At 55.8% G+C, this 21,466-nt stretch overlaps 1 protein-coding gene across 6 annotated transcripts in view; it reads left to right on the plus strand.

Moving 5' to 3' along the window:
- The window catches only part of Rasa4b (RAS p21 protein activator 4B), a 30,261-nt gene that overhangs the window by 6,727 nt on the left and 2,068 nt on the right, over positions 1 to 21,466 (plus strand). The window contains exons 5-21 of one of the 6 annotated variants that reach the window (XM_004840109.3): positions 472 to 601; positions 2,901 to 2,982; positions 3,629 to 3,760; positions 3,978 to 4,069; positions 5,767 to 5,884; positions 6,082 to 6,232; positions 6,455 to 6,519; positions 6,896 to 7,008; positions 7,234 to 7,426; positions 7,575 to 7,712; positions 8,400 to 8,544; positions 8,773 to 8,942; positions 12,598 to 12,735; positions 15,326 to 15,461; positions 17,146 to 17,266; positions 19,887 to 19,951; positions 20,039 to 20,505. In XM_004840109.3, the coding sequence (XP_004840166.3) occupies positions 472 to 601; positions 2,901 to 2,982; positions 3,629 to 3,760; positions 3,978 to 4,069; positions 5,767 to 5,884; positions 6,082 to 6,232; positions 6,455 to 6,519; positions 6,896 to 7,008; positions 7,234 to 7,426; positions 7,575 to 7,712; positions 8,400 to 8,544; positions 8,773 to 8,942; positions 12,598 to 12,735; positions 15,326 to 15,461; positions 17,146 to 17,266; positions 19,887 to 19,951; positions 20,039 to 20,109 (2,060 nt within the window). In that variant the 3' untranslated portion in view covers positions 20,110 to 20,505. The other 5 variants (XM_087196306.1, XM_013070520.3, XM_087196307.1 and 2 more) reach the window with 5 other exon arrangements.

Genomic DNA, 21,466 nt, shown 5'->3' on the forward strand with positions numbered 1-21,466 from the left:
ACCTGCTCCTGTGTGTGAGGCTGGGCCTGGCATGGGAGCTCGGCGGGCTCTGCTGACTCACGGAGCCTCTGTCCTGCCATCCCTCTGGGGTGCAGGCACCCCAGTGATCATGTTCTTTGGCCTCCCTGGAACCTTCCCAGCCTGGGCATCAGGCCCTGCTCCCAGCAGCCCCGGCAGTGCTACTGGCCTCCTGTTTTGAAGTGGGGAAACTGAGGATAGAGAGGGCAGCCCCATGATGAGTTAGGGTCAGGGCATCAAGTGCAGCACAGCAGGACAGTGGGGCACAGGCCAGGGACCCAGATTCAGATTCTAATCCCAGCTGTTCTCACTGCTGCTGCTCTGGGCCTCGCTGTCCCCAGTGATAGCACCCCTTCACTCATAAGTGCTCGGGAGGGTTCCTGGAGTGGCAGAGGCTGGGGGTAGAGGATGTGTGGGGGACCAGCCAGGTCCCCCTGAGCCGCAGCCCTGCAGGTTTCACCGGCTGGGCCCACCTGACTGAGGTTGACCCGGACGAGGAGGTGCAAGGCGAGATCCATCTACGGTTGGAGTTGCTGCCAGGGGCCCGGGGCTGCCGGCTGCGCTGCTCTGTACTGGAGGCCAGGTGAGGAGTGGGGCCTGGGGAGCTTCCTCCACTTCTGGGGCCTAGGGCCTCTCCCCACCAAGAGAGGGTCTGGGAAGTGGGTGTGTTCGTGCACACCTGTTATCCCAGCACTCTAGGGGAGGAGGCAGGAGGATCCCAAGTCGAAGCCCAACCTGGGCAGCGTAGTGAGCCTATCTCAAAGTATAAAAAAGGGCTGAGGATGTAGCTTGGTTCAAAGGCCCTGGATTCAGCCCTGGTAAAACACACACACACACACACACACACACACACACACACACACACACACACACACACACACACACACACACACACACACACACACACACACACACACACACACACACACACACACACACACACACACACACACACACACACACACACACACGGCCCAAGGAGCTTGTCCTGACTCAGACCTGTTTGGGGACCTCTGTTCAGGGACGTGGCCTTTGGGGAGGGCATGCTGTTCTGATGGTGGAGCTGCAGGTACACAGGGCATGGGGCACGGGGTGCAGGGGACCCTGAATTGTGTGAATACAGCTCCACTGCCTTCCCCTGGGTTAACCCCAGTGTAACCCTGGGGTGCATGTGTGTGCTCACACGTGTACGGATCCTTGGGGGTGGGGTGTAGGGTGAAAAGAGTTGCTGAAAGTCTCCAGCCTGGGGTTGGGGCAGTGGCTTCCATGGCTCTGTGGGCCTGAGTCACCTATGACAGGGCCACCCTCAGCCCCCAGGGTATTTTTAGCTACAGCCCCACTCCTGTCTGGGTCAGGGTGTGAGTCATACCTTGTCCGTGAGAGGCGCCTTCCCTTCAGGCTCGAGACCCCCTCCCAGGCCCCCCTCCCAGCCAGCACCCCTGGGGCCAGTACCCCTCACCCTGGCACAGTTACCCGTCCAGGAGGAAGATGTCTCCCCTGCACATGCGGAGTGTGGGGTGGGTGATGGATGTCTTGAGCGTCCTGTCTCCTCCCCACCCTTTACTTTCTGTCTGAAGGCGGGGTGGTGGAAACCTCGGAGCTAGGGCAGAGCGGCAGTCCCACCCCCATGCTCTCCGGCCCAGCCCTGCCCTTGGCTCCCTGTTCTCAGCCTTGCCTGGCACCGAAGTGTCCGGGGCATAGGTGTGCACAAGTGTGCACACACTGCGGGGCCCTGGCACCATGGAGATGGGACTAGAGCACACTTGCCCCAGCCTCCCCTCCTCCAGGACCTCCTCTCTGCCCTCTTCTCTCAGCACCGTCGGGCACACAGTGGCAATCTGGCCTCTCCTGAGGAGCCCTGGCCTCTCCTCAGGGCGAGGGGAAGGGGGACTTGTTCCCTGTCGTCCTTGGCCCTGAGAGCCTGCTGGGACCTTGAGAAACTTCATTTGAGAAACTTTCATTGAGAAACCTAAGAAACTTCATTTGCTGTAAAGGAAGCAAAAACACTTTCTCCTGACCATTCTTGGTCAAACTGCCTGAAACCAAACCTTGAAGGTTTTTTTTTTGGTACTGGGGATTGAACTCAGGTCCTTGCACTTGCACAGCAGGAGGCCAAACCACTGAGCTAAATCCCCGGCCCCTAAACCTTGAAGTTTTAATAGTTGGGTGTGTGTGTGTGTGCGCGCGCGCACGCGTGTGTGTGTGCAGTGCTGGGGATGATCTCAGGGCATCCTGCGTGCTAGGGAAGCATTGTACCACTGCAGCCTCAGCCCCTTAGACAGTTTTAAGGGAGGGAAGAAAAAGCCAGGCGTGGTGGTGCACACCTGCCAGCACTCTGGGAGGCTGAAGCAAGAGGATCACAAGTTCCAGCCCAGCCTGAGCAGCTTAGTGATTTAGTGTGACCCTGTCTCAAAAAGGGGCTGGGAATGCAGCTCAGAGCATAGGGCTCTGGGTTTGTTCCCCAGTATCTGGGCAGGGGGACGGGGGCTGAAAGGCAAATGAGCAGCTTAAATTAAAAATATGGAAAAGGAGGGCTGGGGATTTAGCTCAGTGGTTCCGGCATCTGCCTCGCAAGAGCAAGGTCCAGAGTTTGATCCCTGGTACCAAAAGAAAGAAAAAAAACCCCAAAAAAATATGGAAAAGGAAATGGTCAGAAAATAATAGAGATAAAGGCAGGGTGGGCTGTGTTGCTTTTCCTCAGGGGGCTGCTGGAGCCGATTTGGACTTGGCAGACACCCACCCCTAGCGGGGACACTCCTGGGTTAGCGCTACCTCCATAAACCTCAGAGGCGGAGGGATTATCTTCTCCATTACACTGAAGGGGAAACTGCCAGGGGCCCCAGGCGACAAGCGGGTAATCTCTGTCCCCATCATGCCACCAGGGACCTAGCCCCAAAGGACCGGAATGGTGCATCTGACCCTTTTGTCCGAGTGCGCTACAACGGCCAGACACGGGAGAGCTCGGTGAGGGGGCTGGTGGGCTGGGAGGGGGCACGAGCCCCGGGGACCCTCACCCGGCCCTGTCCTAGCTGCTCACCTCCTCACCCTCGCCTGCACGGTCGGGGATCAGGTTGGAACCACAGTCTTTCGGAGGAGCCCTCTGGCTCCAGCCCTCTTCTTGCCTAGCCATCCTGGAGGGGCAGGGAGAGGCACAGACAGCTGGAGCGGGGGTCACCTGCACGGCCCAACAGCTCCCCTCTCATCACTTCAGGGAACAGCCTGGGCAGTGGGCACAGTTGCAGGTGGGATTGAGATATAGGTTCTCAGTGGAGCTGCTGTTTTGCTGTGCCCTTGGACAAGTCTGTTCCCCACTGTGGGCCTCAAATTCCCCATCTAAAGCTGGGCCTGGTGGTGTACACCTGTAATCCCAGCACTCAGGAGGCTGAGGCAGGAGGATTGCCACGAATTGAAAGCCAGTCTGGGCTACATTGTTCAAGGTTCAGCTTGAATTACCTAGCCAGACCCTGTCTCAAAAAATAAAAAGAGTCCCTTTATGAAATGTGTGAACTCCTCGCAGAGCCAGTGGAGGTGTTTTGGGGACTCTGACCTTACCTGGGCTCAGGGAGCCTAGTGGAGTGAGTCCTAGTCCCACCAGCCCCTCTCTGGGCAGGTGGTAAAGAAGTCCTGCTATCCACGCTGGAACGAGACGTTTGAATTTGAGCTGGAGGAGGGGTCCACAGAGGTTCTGTGTGTGGAGGCCTGGGACTGGGACCTGGTCAGCCGAAATGACTTCTTGGGGAAAGTAAGCAACACCCCACCCCCACCCCTGCATGCAGGCTGCACCTGCCACAGCTGGTGTCCTCAGGGACCTCCCTCCATTTCCCCTGAGGACACTCAGGCAGCCTGGCCCTCCCAGGACTAGCAGCGGTGCCCCACTGCCACCTGGGCTCAGGGGCCCTTGGAAGGTGCCCTTCCGCCTTAAGAGGTCAGCGTCCCCACCCTGTCCGCCTTGCCTGCAGGTGGTAGTCAATGTCCAGAGAGTGCGTGCAGCCGAGCAGGAGGAGGGCTGGTTCCGGCTGCAGCCCGACCAGTCCAAGAACCAGCGGGCTGAGTGAGTGTGTGGCTTGTCAGCGGGCCCGGGGTGGAGAGGGTGAGGCTTGAGAGTTGGCGGCTGGTGGGGTCAGGGGGCAGGGGTTGGAGGTCAGGCATGTGGCCCTATGTTTCCTGCAGCCCTTGCTTGGCAGGCCAGTACCCTTCTCATGCAGCTGGGACCCACCTGTCTCCTTTTCCACAGTCCCACTGTATCAGCCTTGTCCTCTGAGCTCCAGGACCATGCTAGTCTGGTTCCTCCCTTCTGGCAGGTTTAGAACAAGCCCTCAGATGCTTTCCGTCCAGGTTCCCTGCAGACCTCAGAGCCAGGGTTCCCTTCCCAGGGTCATTGTCTCTGAGCATAGCTCTGATGCTCCTTCCCCGAGATTCCCCAGGAATAGGGCTGCCAGGTGAAAGATGGGACCCCCAGTTAAAACAGTTTCAAGCCAAGTGTGGTGGTGTGCACCTGTAATCCCAGGTGCTCTGGAGGCTGAAGCAGGAGGATCACAAGTTCAAGGCCAGCCTGCGCAACTTAGCAAGACCCTGTCCCAAAATTTAAGAAAAGGACTGGGGGGTGTAGCTTAGTTAAAGCACTTGCCAAGCATGTGTGAGGCCCTGTGTTCAATCCCCCGGGCTGTGAAACAAAACAAAAACCCCTGAATTTCGGATAAATACTTTCTCAGTGTAAAATGATCATGCAATATTTGAGATGTACTGGAAACGTTGGCCTGCTTATGTGTCCCCATGTCCCCTTAGATGGTTTGGTTTTGGCTTCTTGTAGAAGGCCCCAGGCCCCCATCACACCCTTAACAGGGCAGGGGTGGGTGGCCGGGTGTGGGTCCCACAGAAGCCAGCTCTGAAGAGGCAACCCAGGGCCACCTTGATGGCTTGTGGCGTGCATGAGCTCCTGGGATGTGTGGAGGGGAGCAGGGGTAGTGGGGAATGGTGGCCTTGGACACCCTCACCCAGAGGTCAGAGCAAGGAATCCTGCAGGTTAGATCTGCTGTGGCAGGTTGCTTAGCCTGCCCAAGACTCAGTTTCCTTGGCAGGTTTTCCTTCTCTTTGTTCCCTTCATCCCCTCCCTCCCTCCTTTCTCTTTTTTTCTTTCAGTACCCAGCCCTTCCCCCTCTACTTTTAAAATTTTGAGACAGGGTCTCACTAAATTGCTAAGTTGTCCAGGCTACACTTGAACTTGAGATCCTTCTGTCTCAGCCTCCACGGGTGCTGGGATTACAGGTGTGCACCACCATGCCCAGCCCTGGCAGGTTGTACAAGGGCTAGGAAACTGCATGCAGACAAAAGGGTACACAGGAAGGTATTGTTCTCTGGGAGCTTATTTTTTGCAGTCTGAGGATGGAACCTAGGGCCTCTTCCATGCTGGGGAAGCACTCTACCACTGAGTTCCACACAGTGCTGCCCCATCCCGCTGTTTACAGATCCAAGGTCAGGGAGCCTTGCATGCCCATTGGAGTCAAGCTTGGGGTCCACAGGAGTCTAGAGGCAGCAGGGAGCCAGGCCTTGAAAACAGATGGAGTTTCCATGAGCCCTGAGGCAGGAAGGGCCTTCCAAATAGAGAAAGCAGCACAGCAGGGCAGCTGGAGGGCAAGAGAAGAGATGCTCTGAGCTTGGACGGAGGGGTGAAGACCAGGGGAGTTTGAGGGGGCGAGCCCCAGGGCGGCCTGGGTCCACGGTGGAGAGGTCATGGGCTGCCTGTTCCAGGGGCAACCTGGGCTCCTTGCAGCTGGAGGTTCGGCTGCGGGACGAGACAGTGCTGCCCTCCAGCTGCTATCAGCCCCTGGTGCAGCTGCTGTGCCGGGAGGTGAAGCTGGGCACCCAGGTGAGGGTGCAGTGGGGGCAGGTGGGAGGGCCCAGGGCTGGTGGACCTGGCCTCCCTCTCCTTCTGAACCCATCCTGCAGAGCATCAAACAGTTGTAGGCCTGGTAAGGCACTGTCCCAGTTCAGGGCCCTACCCCTTCCCATGGTGCTCTGAGATCCTCCACAGGGGGCCGCTTCTCTCCCTGCTGACTCCTGCAGGGTCCAGGGCAGCTGATCCCTGTCATCGAGGAGACCACCAGCACTGAGTGCCGCCAGGAGGTGGCCACCAACCTGCTCAAGCTCTTCCTGGGGCAGGGGCTGGCCAAGGAGTTTCTGGATCTGCTCTTTCAGCTGGAGCTGGGCCGCACCAGTGAGGCGGGGAGCGGTCCCGGGAGGGTGGAGGGGGCCTCCTTAGAAGGCTGATGGTTCCCCTAGGAGTGAGGCTGGCAAAGAGAAGGGGCAGAGGTGGGATAGGATGAGGTACTGAGGAGGGCCTTTATGTACTGGGGGGCTACTTAGAACCCCCAAAGTCCTCTGTCGTCCTTCCTGGAAAGCCTTGCCTAGCTGCCTCTAACTGCTCCTGTGCTTGTAGGTGAGGCCAACACCCTGTTCCGGAGCAACTCTCTGGCCTCAAAGTCCATGGAGTCTTTTCTGAAGGTGAGGTGCATGGTGGATGTTACCCCTCCCTTATAGATGATGACACTGAGATGCAGAGAGGCCCCTTCTGTCGCAGTGTCCAGAGCCCTTGAAGGCCAAGGATTTCATTCAGTATGGAGAAGCAGTTTGTTTCTTTATTTGTTTTGGTACTGGGCATCAACCGCAGGACCTTGCCCTTTCGAGGCAGGCGCGGTGCCACTAAGCTAAATCTCGGCCCGAGAAGCAGTTTGTTGAGGCACCTGGTTGTGTACCAGGCCTTGTCCCGGGCGGACACTGCAGGCAGATGGTGCACGGTGCGGCTGGGAAGGTCAGCTGCTGGGAGGTGATGCACAGGGGAGGCGGGAGACTGACTAGTGCGGCTCGCGGTGGCCCCCAGGTGGCAGGGATGCGGTATCTGCACGGCGTCCTGGGCCCCATTATTGACAGGGTGTTCGAGGAGAAGAAGTACGTGGAGCTGGACCCCAGCAAAGTGGAAGTTAAGGATGTAGGGTGAGCCCGTGGTAGCAAATCAGATTGATCTGCAAGTGTGTGCTTCTGGCTTTCTGCCTGGGTTTACCTGTCATTGCTTTGCCCACTTTTGCGATGTCTGTGTCCGTGTCTTAGCTAATACCTTTCAGCGTTTGCATCCCTGGGAGCCCTCATCTGCTACGACGTGTGTGTAGGCCCTGATTGCGCACCTCTGACCCCCCACCCCACCCCACCCTTCCCGCGCAGGTGTTCCCGGCTGCATCGTCCACAAAGCGAGGCCGAGGTGCTGGAGCAGAGCGCGCAGACGCTGCGCGCCCACCTGGGGGCACTGCTGAGTGCTCTCTGCCGCTCGGTTCGCGCTTGTCCAGCTGTGCTCCGCGCCACCTTCCGCCAGCTGTTCCAGCGAGTGCGCGAGCGCTTCCCTGGCACACAGCATGAGGTGCGCCCCCTTCGGGCGGGGCCCGGGCAGAGGGGCGGGCGAGGGGTCCCAAAGGCGAGTGGAGCCGGGATCATTCAGAAAGGTGGGGAGGAGGCTGGCAGGGACCCAAGCCTGGGGGATTCCAGCCTCCCTTTCCGCTCCCCTCCAGAACGTGCCTTTCATCGCTGTTACCAGCTTCCTGTGCCTGCGCTTCTTCTCTCCCGCCATCATGTCGCCCAAGCTCTTCCACCTGCGCGATCGCCACGCAGACGCCCGCACCAGCCGCACCCTGCTCTTGCTGGCCAAGGTGCGGCTTGCGGACAGGGCTCGGGTGGCCAGCTGCGTGTAGCACAGGGGCCTGGGCTGGACTGCTGTGCCCGGCTCTGCAAAGGCCTTGCCTGGAACTGCACTTTACAAGGCTTTCTCGTGGTTGCCTCCGCTAAACCCGTCTCAGAGATAAGGGAACAGGCTCCCAAGGAGACAGAGGTAACCCTACGCCAGTCTGGTGAATCCGGGGCCTCCAACCTCGGGCTCCAGACGCTCAGGCTGCACCTCTTTGCCCAGCACCGGGATGGGCTCCCCAGTGCAGCAAAGTCTGTATTAAACCTGTGGAGGAGCTGGGTGGTGTGCACAGCTGTAATCCCACCAGTCTGGAAGGCTGAGGCAGGACACTTGAAAGCCTGGGCAATTTACTGAGACAGTGTCACAAAATAAAAAATTAAAGTGCTGGGAATGTAGCTCAGTGCAAAGGTCCTAGGTTCAGTTCTCAGTACTGCAAAACAAAATCCTGTAGAGGAAGGTCAATAGGTTGTGCTCAAATGACCTCATTGATCAGATCGCATTGAAGGCCTCAGTGCCATGATCCATTCATTCCTGATCCCCTGTGGACCTGGGGATATGCCTATGGGGAAGTGCTCTGCTGCCTCTGCCTCCATCTCTATAGCTGGGGTGCAGTGCACCCACAAAGCCTGGTCCTTACGGTTGTCACCTGCAGGCAGTCCAGAATGTGGGCAACATGGACACGCCGGTTGCCAGGGCCAAAGAGGCCTGGATGGAGCCGCTACAGCCTACTGTGCGCCAGGGTGTGGCGCAGCTGAAGGACTTTATCACCAAGCTCGTGGACATCGGGGAGAAGGAGGGTGAGCGCATCCCTGCACAGCCCCACCCCAATGCCTCTGTTTACTGGGTTATGGCTCCACCAGTCTCCAGTTTGCTCTGACTTGGCCCATGGCTCCTCCCACTTCTGTCAGTATCACTCATGGGTTGGCCCACCCACTGCCCAGGTCTGCTGTTCAAGGTTGCTTCGACCTGGGCCCCTCATCCTCACCTTCTTGGCTCTCATTCTGCCCTCCCTCCTGGGCCCACAGAGCTGGACCTGCAGCGGACTCTGAGTTTGCAGGCGCCCCTGGTGAAGGAGGGGCCGCTCTTCATCCACAGGACCAAGGGCAAGGGCCCCCTTGCATCCTTCTCCTTCAAGAAGCTCCACTTCTCCCTCACCACTGAGGCCCTCAGCTTCGCCAAGACACCCAGCTCCAAGGTGGGTCAGGAGGGAGGCTGGCTGATGGGGTGTCCAGCCGTAGCTCAGCCATATGTATATGGGGAAAGTGTCTCCCTTGTAAATGTGGGTTAGGGGCCCCCACTTTCCATGCTGCTGACACTGAGTTGAGATGGTCTTTGTGCATGTCCTCAGCCAAGGCCTGGCACATGGCATGAGCTAGACACATGGCATTGATGGAGGCGCTTTGTCTCCAGGCTGCTCCCTTTTGAGCTCTCTTCCCAAGAAGGGTGGGGACCTCTTTCTGGGCTACCTGGACCCCAGGCGTCTAGGCTTGGGGTGCTGTGCAGTGTGCTCAGCCCACCTGAGCAGGCGAGTGTGGCACGGGAGAGGTGAAGGAGCTAGCTTGTCAGCCCCTGGTCTCAAGCCAGCCTAGGGGTCCCGCCAGATGAGGGGACCCCTCGAGCTGCTGTTACACAATTTTGCCACCTAGGCATTATTTAATTCTGGCCCCCAGTTGCCCATCATCAGTCTGTGAAAGCCAGTCAGGTATTGTGACTAGGACACTCGAGCCACTGTTGTGATGTCCACCCTGCTGCCACCAGGGGAAGCCCCCCTCCTGCAAGGGGCTCCAGTGTGACCTGCTGGGAGCCGCAGCTGTCCACTCACACCTGCTCTTCCTCTCCTGTCTCACCAGATTGCTCGTGTCATTCCCACACACAGGAGTGCAGTCACATGCCAGGTTCTCCCCGAGTGCTGCCTGGCCTTGGGGTCCCCACAACTGCCAGGGGAAGGAGGAAGCCTGGGGCCACCAGGGAGGCAGGAATCCCGAATCCTAGTGCTGGAAGGGATCGCAGAGATCTTGTCTGGGTCGCAGATCACCTCACCAAGATTCCTGAAAGTCTACATCTCTGACGACAGGGCGCTCACTATGGCAAACATAGCTTATTCCATCTGTAGCTCTCTGTTAGAAAGTTCTTTATGCCTAGCATGGTGGTGCCTGCCTGTAATCCCAGCACTTGGGAGGCTGAGGCAGGAGGATTGTCAGTTCAAGGCCAGCCTGGGCTACATAGTGAGACCGTGTTGAGAGAGAACAGAAAGAGATTGATTTACCTTGAACTGAAGTCAGCTTTCTGTGGTTTTCTCCTCTGATCTCTGCTCGGCTCCTCTGCCCTCATGTGGCAGAGACCACAGGCCCAAGTGTGGTCTCCAGAACCCCAGAACCCCTGAGCTTTTTACTTATTCCCCTAGGGATGGATACCAAAGCCCCTTTCTCTGTCTTCCTGGCCTACTTTAATTTTCCAAGGCCCCTCTTAGACTGTGGTCTCCAGAACCGTGCACAGCACCATGGGCATTATTGGAACACTGAATAGCAGGATAGGCCGGTGGTAGTGAACCTATGGCATGAGTGCCACAGCAGGCTGTTTATTATCATTGAAAGCTGTAAAAGTTTTGCCATCACTGGAATAGGCAGTCACTTCCCTGCTTCCGGTCACTATACTTGTGTTAATATAGTATCTTTTTTGTTACTATATCTCACAGTGGAGTTACATTCAGTCTTCTAAAGCCCAAGTGATTTTTTTTTTTTTGGTACTGGGGATCGAACTCGGGTCCTTGCACTTGCGCAGCAGGCTGCGAAACCACTGAGCTAAATCCCCAGCCCCTCAAGTGATTTTTTATTTTTCTCTAAAAATAGTAGTTATGGTGGTGCATGCCTGGAATCCCAGCATGGGGGCTGGAGGCTGAGGCAGGAGAATTGCATTGAGTAAGACCCCATCTAAAGAAGAAAAACCTCAAAATACTAGAGCTTAGTATTTGTTCCTCTTATTTGTTTTCTGGTATTAGCCCTTCACGCTGAGCTATATCTCTAGCCCCCTATTTTACTATTTATTTATTTGTTACCAGGGATCGAACTTGAGACCTTGCGCTTTCGAGCCATGTGGTGGAACCACTGAGCTAAATCCCTGGCCCCTTACTTTTTATTTTGAGACAGGGTCTTGCTAGTGGCTCAGTTGCCCAAATTTCCATCCTCCTGCCCCGGCCTCCCAGAGTGCGAGGATGACAGGTGTGGACCACCGCATCCAGCTGTAGCTCCAGTATTTATTTCTCTTAAACTTGCTCTTGTTTAAATCAGCCCCCAGCTCTGCTGGCTGAGATCTGGCCAGGCCACACCCCGGGTCCTTCCCAGGTCACAGATGAACCTGGTGCTTGAGGCGGAGCGCCATCCTGTCACCCTTCATGGTGGTGCACATCTCCACGGTGTGACTTGGCTGCAAAGGAAACGTGCTTAGGGGAGAAGGCCCCAAGTCCCTGTGAGTGCTCACAGCCTCCCCTCCAGCTGTGTCCCCTTGGGGAGTCACAGGTGTATTTGCCCAGCTCTGGCTCATTCTGCACTTCTCCCATGCCTGCGATTTTTTGGACTGTTTTTCTGCCCCCACATATGAGTGAGAACGCACAACTCTTGCATCGTATCCCATTGTAACGGCCTCTCTATGTCAGCACAGCCTCCCCCTCACCTCTGCTCACCTCTGGTCCCTCACTGTGTGCTCGCCCCTGCCCCTCGTCACCCTCCCCTGGCAGCGCTCTTCCCAGGAGTCTGGTTGGAAGCAGGTCTCTGCTGGTCCTCACGGGCTGACTGCTCACTGACCAGTTCTTTAGTGCAGGGTCCCCTGGGTACCTTCTGCATCCTCAGCCGAGCCTCATCCCATGATAGTGCCCTGTCCCCCCAAGTCTGGCCCACCTCGTGCTCCTTGGCATGAGCTCTGCCCTTCCCTGGACACGTCCTGTGGGTGCCTGTGCAGCACTGCCCGTCTCTTCTGCCTCCCCTTTGTCCTTTGGCAGATCCCACCCCAAAACAGCTCAGAGGTGTGCCCCACAGCTTCCAGGAGAGGGTGCCTCTGCTTGTCACTGAGGCCTGGGGGCCCATGAGCCTGGATGGCAGGCTGGGGAGCATGGTGTTATCCTTAGGCCCATAGGGACCCCTTGTTCTGATGGGAGAGTATTCAAGAGGCAAGCAGAGGCCAGGTGTGGTGGTGCACACCTGTAATCCCAGCACTTGGGAGGCTGAGGCAGGAGGATTTCTGGGACTTCAAGGCTAGCCTGTGCTACATAGTAAGTTCAAGGGTACCCTGAACTACAAAGTGAGACCCTATCTCAAAAAAACAAAAAGAAGAAAGAGGCAAGGTAAGGAAGGGGTTTGGGCTAAAGCTCAGTGGGAGAGCACTTGCCTAGTATTTTGATCCCTGGGTTTGACCCCCAGCACTGCAAAAAAAGGAAAAAGGGAGAGGGTTGCAAGGGAGACATTGATTTGGCTTTGGCAAGTTGGGGGTCCCTCAGGAAGGGGGGTGTTTCGATCCACAGCATCTTTCTGTCATATGACTTTCAAGCCCAGGAAAGCAGAGGCCAGTTAGAAAATTAATCAGTGCACAGGGACAAGCCAGGTCCCAGCAGGAAGGGCTTGGAGACCTGGGAAACAAACCCAGTGTCCTTCCTCATTCTGAAGCTCAGGCCTCTGGGGCCGGCTCCACCCCTCCCAGGGCCTGGGCGCTTGGTCACCATCTGTCAGGGCTGTGTCCTGGCTTAGGTCGCTCACAGAGTCCTCTGGGTCCCCAGCCAGGCCGGGTGCTGCCGGGAAGGGGAGCCTGAGGCCCAGAGGCAAGGGGAGCTGCCCTGAGCCTCCCCTCCCCTGCTCACCCAGAAAAGCATCTTCATCAAGCTGGCCAACGTCTGTGCAGCAGAAAAGGTGGAGGAGAAGAGCTTCGGCAGCTCGCACGTCATGCAGGTCATCTACACGGACGACGTGGGCCAGCTGCAGACCGCCTACCTGCAGTGCAAGGTGGGGCGGGCAGGGGCCTGGAGGAGGAGCCGTCTTCCACCCCCTGCTGGCCACACTGGGTACAGCAGGGTGTATCTGCTCCCAGTGTGTGGTCTGTGTTTGTGGAGGGGTAGTCTTTGTGTGTCCCAGTACCTAAATGCACATGTCCCAGTGATTTGGACTTTGCATGTTGCACCATTTGTGAGAAATTGTATTTCCAAGTGCCCGAGCCAGTATCCGTGTTTCTGTGTGTGTACCAACATTAATAATCACACATTCATGCTTGTGTGGGGCTCTGGTATGTTCCCAGATAGCCTGCTCCTCTGCTCATCACTGTTGTTACTCATTCATTCATTTAAGACTATCCATTGAGGAGCTGGGTGGGGTGGTGCAGGCCTGTAATCCCAGTACTCTTAGGAAGCAGAGGCTGGAGGATCACAGGTTTGAGCCCACCTGGGCAACTTGGTGGTTTAAGACACTGTCTCAAAATACAAATGAATTTAAAAAGAGCTGAGAGTGTAGCACAGTACAAAGGCCCTGGGTTTCATCTCCAGTACTGAAAAACAAAAAAATTTGAGGGTTTAGGGATATAATTCAGTAGCAGAGAATACGTTTATCATGTTCTATTGCCGTCACTCAAAAACATAGATGTGCACACAAATATAGATGTTCCTCGTTTAATGACCTACCTGCTTAATACTGTTCAGACTTGCGAGTGAGACAGGCTGTTCAGATTTATAACCCATCTTTTCTTTTTCTTTTTTGGTACCCGGGGTCAAACTCGAGACCTTGAGCTTTTGAGACAGGCAGTGGCACCACTGAGCTAAATCCCTGGCCCTGACCCACCTTTTTTTGGTACAGTTGTGTAGATCTTGTTTATAGACTCTCAATGTCCTTTCTTATACCTAGTTTATACAGTAGTAATTTTAGCTACTGTACAGAACTGTGGTGTTTTTTTTTTTTCAGTACCAGGGATGGAACTCAGGACCTTACACTTGCAAGGCAGGTGCGGTGCCACTGAGCTAAACCCCTGGCCTAGTACTGTAGCTTTATGTCCTGTTATACATCACAGTACTGCATGGGAGAGATAGGCAAATAAAAGCAAAGTCATCACGTTGGAGTTTCCTTTGACCATTTGTTCTGAATACTGTGACATATGTACTATATACAGTTCCTTATGTAGTGGTCCTCATTCGATGACCTTTTCATAGGAATGGAACTTGGTTGTTAAATGAGGAACACATGTGCTATGCATATACAGAGTCCACCAAAAAATATATCAGGAAAAGAAAAACTTGTATAAATAATTTAATACTAAATCTATTGAGGCATGACGAGATTAATACAAGTTACTTTTGGCCTTTACAATTACAAGAGGTGCTCAAAGTGGTGGCCGTTAGCTTCCAGACATTTATTAATATGGTGAACTGCTGAAGTTGTGTATACATATATATATCTTTGTGGATTCTGTATATACTTATACAGTGGTACCTTGGTTCACACACACTTTTGTTTGTGAACAATTTGGTTTCCAAGGGCTGGGGATTTAGCTCAGTGGTTCCGCCGCCTGCCTTGCAAGCAGAAGGACCCAAGTTCAATCCCCGGTACCAAAAAAAGAAAAAAAAATAGGTTCGCAAATAGGTGTGTGGCAAAATTTTGTTTTTGTTTGCAAACTCTGCAATGGATGACAGACATGACTGCTGCCATTTTTCTGGCATGAACACAAATGTGGACATCTTTTCCAAAATCGTGGAACAAATTATGTTCATGAATCGAGGCACCACTGTATATGTATACACATATGTATATATAAAGAAGCTGCTAGGTTCTGGGCACAATTCTAGGTGAGGTATGCAGTGGTAGAGTCTCTGCCCTCATGAAGCTTGTATCTGATGGGAGAAGATGGACCAATGAATACTTTGGGGTTTTTAGTATATGTGCTGCCGAAGCGAGCACAATATTTTGGGGTTTTTTTGTTTGTTTTTTCCAGTACTGGGGATCGAACTCAGGACCTTGTGCTTGCCAGGCAGGCGATGTGTCACTGAGTTAAATCCCCGGCCCCTTGTTTGCTTTTTGAGACAGGGTCTGTCTGTATAGTTCAGACTGGCCTTGAATTCACCATGTAACCTAGACTGGCCTTGAACTTGGGGCAATCCTCCTGCCTCAGTTCCCTAAGTATTTTGGAAGAGACCAAAGGGTACTTGGGGGGGCTGCCTTAGGGTGGGCAGGGGGGACTTCTGATATGTGGCATTAGAACGGCGACATGGTGAGGGGTGAGGCAGGCATGTATCTGGGACAAGGACAAGGACAAAGAAGCAGGAAGGCTGAGGCAGAGGGGCTTGGCTTCTTCCCAGGTGTGACAGTTCCGGGCCCTGGGAGAGGAGGTCACTGACTTTGGGGGACCCTGACTGCTAGGGCTTCCCCTTGGGGTCAGAGTCCAGAGCCACAGAGAACAGGTGACAGCAAGGCCACCACATGCAGCAGGCAGGTGCTGGGGTGCCCGGAGGCTCTGCTTACCAGGCTGTGCCCATGGATTTGGAGCCATGGAGGGGTGGGGGGGGGTGGGCTAGGAGGGCAGCTTCTGGGGGTGGTGACCATGCTGTCCCCGCAGTGTGTGAACGAGCTGAACCAGTGGCTGTCTGCACTGCGGAAAGTGAGCATCAACAACACCGGCCTGCTGGGTTCCTACCACCCTGGTGTCTTTCGTGGGGACAAATGGAGCTGCTGCCACCAGAAGGACAGGACAGGTGGGAGCCCTGGGGACCCAGGCTGAGGAGAGCCCGCCCTCCGGGTACTCTGGGCACACGGGCTCCAAGCTAGGCAGAAACAACATGTGCAATGCGCATGAGTGAATCTGCTGAGGCCTGAAGACCCATTAGAATCCCATTTTGAAGGCTTCTCATCCAGCATTCCCAGATGCATCTGGCAGGGCCCCTGGGGACCCTGATCTTGCAGAGAAGCTTCTTGTGTGACAGGTATTCTGAGCAGGGCACTTGAGGGAGACCTGGCTAGTGGGCCCCAGAGCACCTATGCTGCCACAGTCCCGCATTGAGACAGGGCTGGGCAGGAGGGCACTGTGGGCCATGGGCACCAGAAGTTGGGAGGAAGTGGCTCCTGGAACTCTTGGTGGCAATGGAAGTGGTGGACATTAATGTGGTCTGATATTCTAGCCACTTGCACGCCTGGCTTGAGTGTGTCAGTGTGTCTTGTGTCCAAGGAACTGGGATCTAAATTTTCTAAGTTTTAATTTAATTTTTTTTTTAATACCAGGGATCAAACTCAGGACCTTGTGCTTTCAAGACAGGTACTGAGCTAAACCCTGGGCCCTAGTTTGAATTTAGTTTTAATTAAATAGCTTCCAGTGGCCAGAGGCTACCCTGTTGGACAGTGCAGTTTTGGAACTTTTGATACCTGCCTCACCTCTAGGAAGCAGAGGCAGGAAAATCGCAGCCAAGCTTGGGCACCTCAATGACTTAGTGAGACCCTGACTCAAAATAAAAAGTGGAAAAAGGCCTGGGATGTAGCTCAGTGCAAAGGCCCTGGGTTCACTAATATGCCCCACTTTACCCCCACCTGCTTTACAGAGTAGACTGAGCTCTTGGATCCTAGGCCAGGCCTCTGTAGCCAGAGCCCAGCGTGAAAGAGGCCACACACCCTCACCCCCACTTTCCAGCCCTGCTCTGGATTTGCAGTTGAACAGAGGTGGGGACTGGTGGCTTTTACAAGGATGTTGCTGGCTGGCTGTCCCAACCCATAGCCTGGCTGTGACCATCACGGCGACACTCTTGTTCCTGGTGAAGTGGAACTCACCATGGCCCAAGAAGCAGGGCCTGAGGTCCCATTTTATAAGGGAGAAACTGAGGCTTAGAGAGGGCAGGTGACTCAACCAAGATGGCAAAACCAGCACATGACAGGGCCACCTTATTCTGAGGCATACACCCCCTGGTGGCCCACTTCTCCATGACCTGTGTTTGTTTTTGTTTATTTGCTTGTTTGTTTCCAGAGATAAGTTCACATCAGGCAGGACTTGAATTCACTATGTAGCCCAGGCTAGCCTCAAACTCGTAATGATCGTCTTGCCTATGGGAACCACCATACCTGGCTGTTTGTTTTTGCAGTACTGGGGATGGAGCCCAGGGCCTCGGGCATGCTAGGCAAGTGCTGTACAGAGCTCCACCCCAGCCCTCTCCCCAGTCTCATACTTTACCCTTAGCGCCCCTGAGTGGTGCCCTACACAACATACGTGCTGAGTAGTCAGGATTCCCATGGTTGAAGCCAAGCTGAGCTCCTGCATCCAGAAAGGTGGGGAAGGAGCCAAGGCAGGACCTGAGTCCATCCCTGTCCCACCCCAGGCCTCAGTTTTCCTATCTGTACCCCCAGGCAGTTGGACATGGTGGTCCCATAGTAACTCCACCCTCTCTGTGCCATCAGATCGGGGCTGCGACAAGACCCGGTCTCGAGTGACACTGCAGGAATGGAATGACCCTCTGGACCATGACCTTGAGGCTCAGCTCATTTACCGGCACCTGCTGAGTGTGGAGGCCATGCTGTGGTGAGGAGGCCACACCACGTCCCACACAGGACTGCCAGGCAACCAGGCTGGGTCAGGCTGGGATTCGAGCTGGGGCTGCTGGGTGGTGGCTATCACTTCCCTTCCTGTGGGGCCCAGCACCTCACCACCTTCACAGCCACATCCGGCGAGGCTCTCTGCAATGCAAGCCCCACAGATCAGGCTGCTTCCTGCCTGGCCTCAAGGTAGGCCCAGCCCCCATGGTGGCCTCAGAGTGGACTGCAGTGGGGCTGCTTTCTTCCCACTCCCCACCCTGGGTGGAGGCCGCAGAGGTCCTCCTTGCTCCTCACTGATTCTCCTGGGGTTCTCACTTCCTGCCAAGCCCTCCTAAGCTCATGAGGTCCAAGCAGAGACACTTCCTCCCCTGTGGGCTGCACTTGCCAGCAGTCTGCCATCACTTGGTGGTGCCTCCTCTGACAGCATGGTCCTGGCCCACTGCCCACCCCACACTCCTCCCCCCAGTCAAAACTGACAGACTTCCTCAGCTGGACCCTAGCTCGGTGGCTGTGTGGTGGGTGGGGACGGGTGGCTCTTTACTAGGGCATTGGTGGCTGATCGGACCTGCTGCCTGTGCCATGACCGTGGCATCCAGGCCCTGGTTTAGAGTCTGGAGGCTGCTGGGGATTGAACCCAGGGCTTTCTTACTGAGCTGCATCTTCAGCTGCTTGTTTTATTATTTACTTTAAGACAGGGACTCGCTAAGCCTGTAAGTTGCACAGCCTTCCAGAGTGCTGGGGATGATGTGTCACCCCCCCCCCGAAGCCCACCCCATTACTCTTTTTTTTTTGGTATGGGGGGGGCCGTCGAACTCGGGACCTTGCTCTTGGGAAGCAGGCAGTGGAACCACTGAGCTAAATCCCCAGCCCCTCCCCATTACTCTTGAAGCTCACGGGACTCCTCACCCTCTGGAGCGGTGACACATCCCCTCAGTGCATGTTGTGGCCTCATTTCTGGCCCATCCACCTCACTGTGAGGTTGAGGATGAGACCCTGGTGAGCACTGAGCAAGTCTGCGTCCCCAGCACTGAGTCCAGCACATCCCAGGCCCTCCGAAATGCTGGCTGGGCAGAGAGCAGAGGAGATGGCTGTAGAGCTGGTCTGTGAGGTCTGACAGTGTCTCAGAGGAAGCAGGGATGGGTGTGCCAGGCAAGGGCCACTTGGCAAAAATATGGATGCTGTCCCAGCAAAGTGGGAAAGCATGCTGGGCTGGCACTGCAGGGCCTGGAAGAGGAGTTGCTAGGCCATAGCAGAGGACACATCTGTCCCAAAACAGCAGGGATAGGGTAAGAGGGAGGAGCCCCAAGAACCTTGGAATAAGTGGCACGTAGCCTGAGACCATACCCTGCTCACCGTCCTCCTGGAAACACAGAGCAAGATCTGGCAGGCTCCAGGATCCCCGTTAGAAACTGCTTAAGTTGGGTGTGGTGGTGCATGCTGGTAATCCCACCATTCTGGGAGGCTGAGGCAGGAGAATTTCGTTTGACCCCAGCCTGGGTAATTTAGTAACCCTGTCTCAAAATAAAAACGAATTGGGGATGTAGCGCTGTGCAGAGACCCTGGATTGAATCCCCAGGACTGAAACCAAAACCAAACCAAAACTAAACCTATCTTCTACCCCTTAAGGAAATTTAGCCTAGGAGGCATCATGGTGCATGCCTGTATCCCAGTACTCAGGAGGCTGAGGCAGGAGGAAGGATCACTGTGAGTTCAAGGCCAGCCTGGGCTATGTAGCAAGATTCTGTCTCAAAAAACAAACAAGGGGGCCGGGGATTTAGCTCAGTGGTTTCACTGCCTGCTGTGCAAGCACAAGGACCCAAGTTCGATCCCCGCTACCAAAAAAGAAACAACAAGAAAAAACAAATGAGGGGGCCTGGGGATTTAGCTCAGTGGTGCCGCCTGTCTTGCAAGCTCGAGGTCCTGAGTTAGATCCCTAGTACTAAAAAAAACAAACAGGGCCAGGGATTTAGCTCAGTTGCACCACGTCTGTCTGGCAAGCACAGGGTCCTGAGTTCGATCCCCTGTACAAGAAAAAGAAAAGAAAATTAAAGGCTGGGGATTTAGCTCAGTGGTTCCGCCACCTGCCTTGCAAGCACAAGGTCCCAAGTTCGATCCCCAGTACCAAAAAAAAAAAAGGTTAAGAAAAAAAATTAAAAACAGAGGAACTTCAGGGCTGGATGTGGCTCTGTGTTAGATGACACACTTAGCATGTGTGAGGCCCTGGGGCCTATCTAGCACCCCCAAAAAACCAATAGGCAGGGCCAGGGATTTAGCTCAGTGGTGCCACCGCCTGCCTCAAAGGCACAAGGTCTTGAGTTCGATCCCTGGTATCCAAAAAAAAGAAAAACAACACCAATAGGCAATTCATTCCAAGGTGAGTTGAGATGAGATGGGGACTTTGAGATCCCCACTGGCCCCACAAATCCCAGCAATGAGGTTCTGGCTTGGGCTGCAGAGAGGCTGCTAACTGACCCACACTTACGGGGTAGGGTCATGAGTATAGATCACGAGTCGGCACTGAGTGGGCTCAGAAGGCCCACACGGGGTCACCCTGCCCCCCAGCAAGCCCGGCTGTGGCCATGGCCGTCACCCTGTCCTCCCCACAGGGAGAAGCACCGGGAGCTGAGCAGGACCTCAGAGACAGGCACAGTGCCCGCAGGCCCTGGTAAAGGTAGGTTCCTCCCAGCCGGGACTCTCTTGGGGGGCTGGGGGGCTGTGGGAACCTTGCCAGCTGCCCTCACGGCCCCTCTGCCTCCAGCCCCTGAGGACCCCCTGGTGGCACTGCTTGGGGTGCTGCAGGACCTCCGGGTGTCACACAGCTTCAGCTGAGCCCACCCACCCTCCTCAGAGCCCCACTGTGCCCTGGAGCTGCAGACGTGAGCAGGCACCAAGCCTGACCCTGCCAGGCATCTGAGCTGCAGGGTGGGCCTGGGTGTCTCCTGGGGAGGGCTGTCACAGCCACCTGAAGTCTGAGGCCGTAGGGGGCTTGTGGTCCTCTAAGAGGCCTGGCTGCTCCCTGCGCCCCTGCTGCCCTTGCTGTCCCTGACCCACAGTCTCCAGGAAACGTCCCAGGCAGACCCAGCCCACAGCCACTCCTATGACGGTGTCGGCCCAGGAGACTGGGCCTGCACCTCACTGCCCCCTCACTCCTTCCTGGCACTGCCTGCCCCCAGGGTGCAGTGTCACAGTGCTCCATTAACCACAATAAACCTGCTAGACTGCCAAGGCTCTGAGGTCTTGAATGGGGGTCCAGGGGAGCCCAGAGGCTGCTGGGCCTGCAGCCAAGGACTGGATCCAACAGAGCCTCTGCATCTCTCCCCCACCTTTGCTTGTCCTTTCCTGGTGCCAGAGCTCCTTTCTCCTCCTAGCTGTGGTCAGTACCTTGGTCCTACATCTGCACAGGCTATTGGGCTCCACGGGTCTTCCCAGTGCCACCTCTCTCCTTGGAGCAGCTGTCACACGAGGCCCCCCTCCCCAGTGGCCCTGGAGACGTCCCCTTATACCCTGCTGAGGGTGGGCCCGGCAGAGTCGCCAACACTGAGCTCCCAGCTGTGACTAGTGACTAGTCTCAACGTGCCTTGGCCAGGCCATCCCCTCTGTCACACCTAGACCCCAGAGCCCATAGCCAGCCCTGGCCCACAGGATGTGTCTGACCCCTTCCTTGCTAGACGCCCCACAGGATGTCTCTGACCCCTAGTCCCCTCACCTGGAGGCTGGGACTCTCAGGGCTTCGTCCCGGGCAGCCTGGGAGTGGTCTGCTGGTCTTTGGCCCCCCAGTCCTCTGAAGCCACCCACAAGGCCCAGGTGGAGCTCACAGCCTCTGCCTAGCAGTGAAGACCAGTCCCCAAGGACACAGCTGAGGGGCCTAGGAAGGCTGAGCAGCAGGTGATGGGGGTGGGGCTCCTGTCCCCTCTGCACCCTGCCCCTTGTGGCTGATTGGCTGCAGGCCCACAGGATGGCGCTGCTGGGGAAGCCTGGGGGCAGGGTGGGTGAGGCCTTCATGCCTCTGAGGGAGGTGCCAGTCTACTCAGCCTCCTGTCCCAGTGCCCCCTTGCCAAAGCCTGGCTCCTAGCAGCAGCAGCTGACAGACAAGACCCCCTGCAGGTGGGCACTGCTCTAATGTGTTCTCTACATCCATTCATTTCTTTCTTACCTGTCAGCCTATTAACAGCATTAAAAAAAAAAA

The sequence above is a fragment of the Heterocephalus glaber genome, unplaced genomic scaffold, assembly GCF_053883595.1.
Source record: "Heterocephalus glaber isolate CG9 unplaced genomic scaffold, H.glaber_assembly_v1.0 deba00001610, whole genome shotgun sequence".
In the NCBI taxonomy this organism is placed as follows: Eukaryota; Metazoa; Chordata; class Mammalia; order Rodentia; family Bathyergidae; genus Heterocephalus; species Heterocephalus glaber.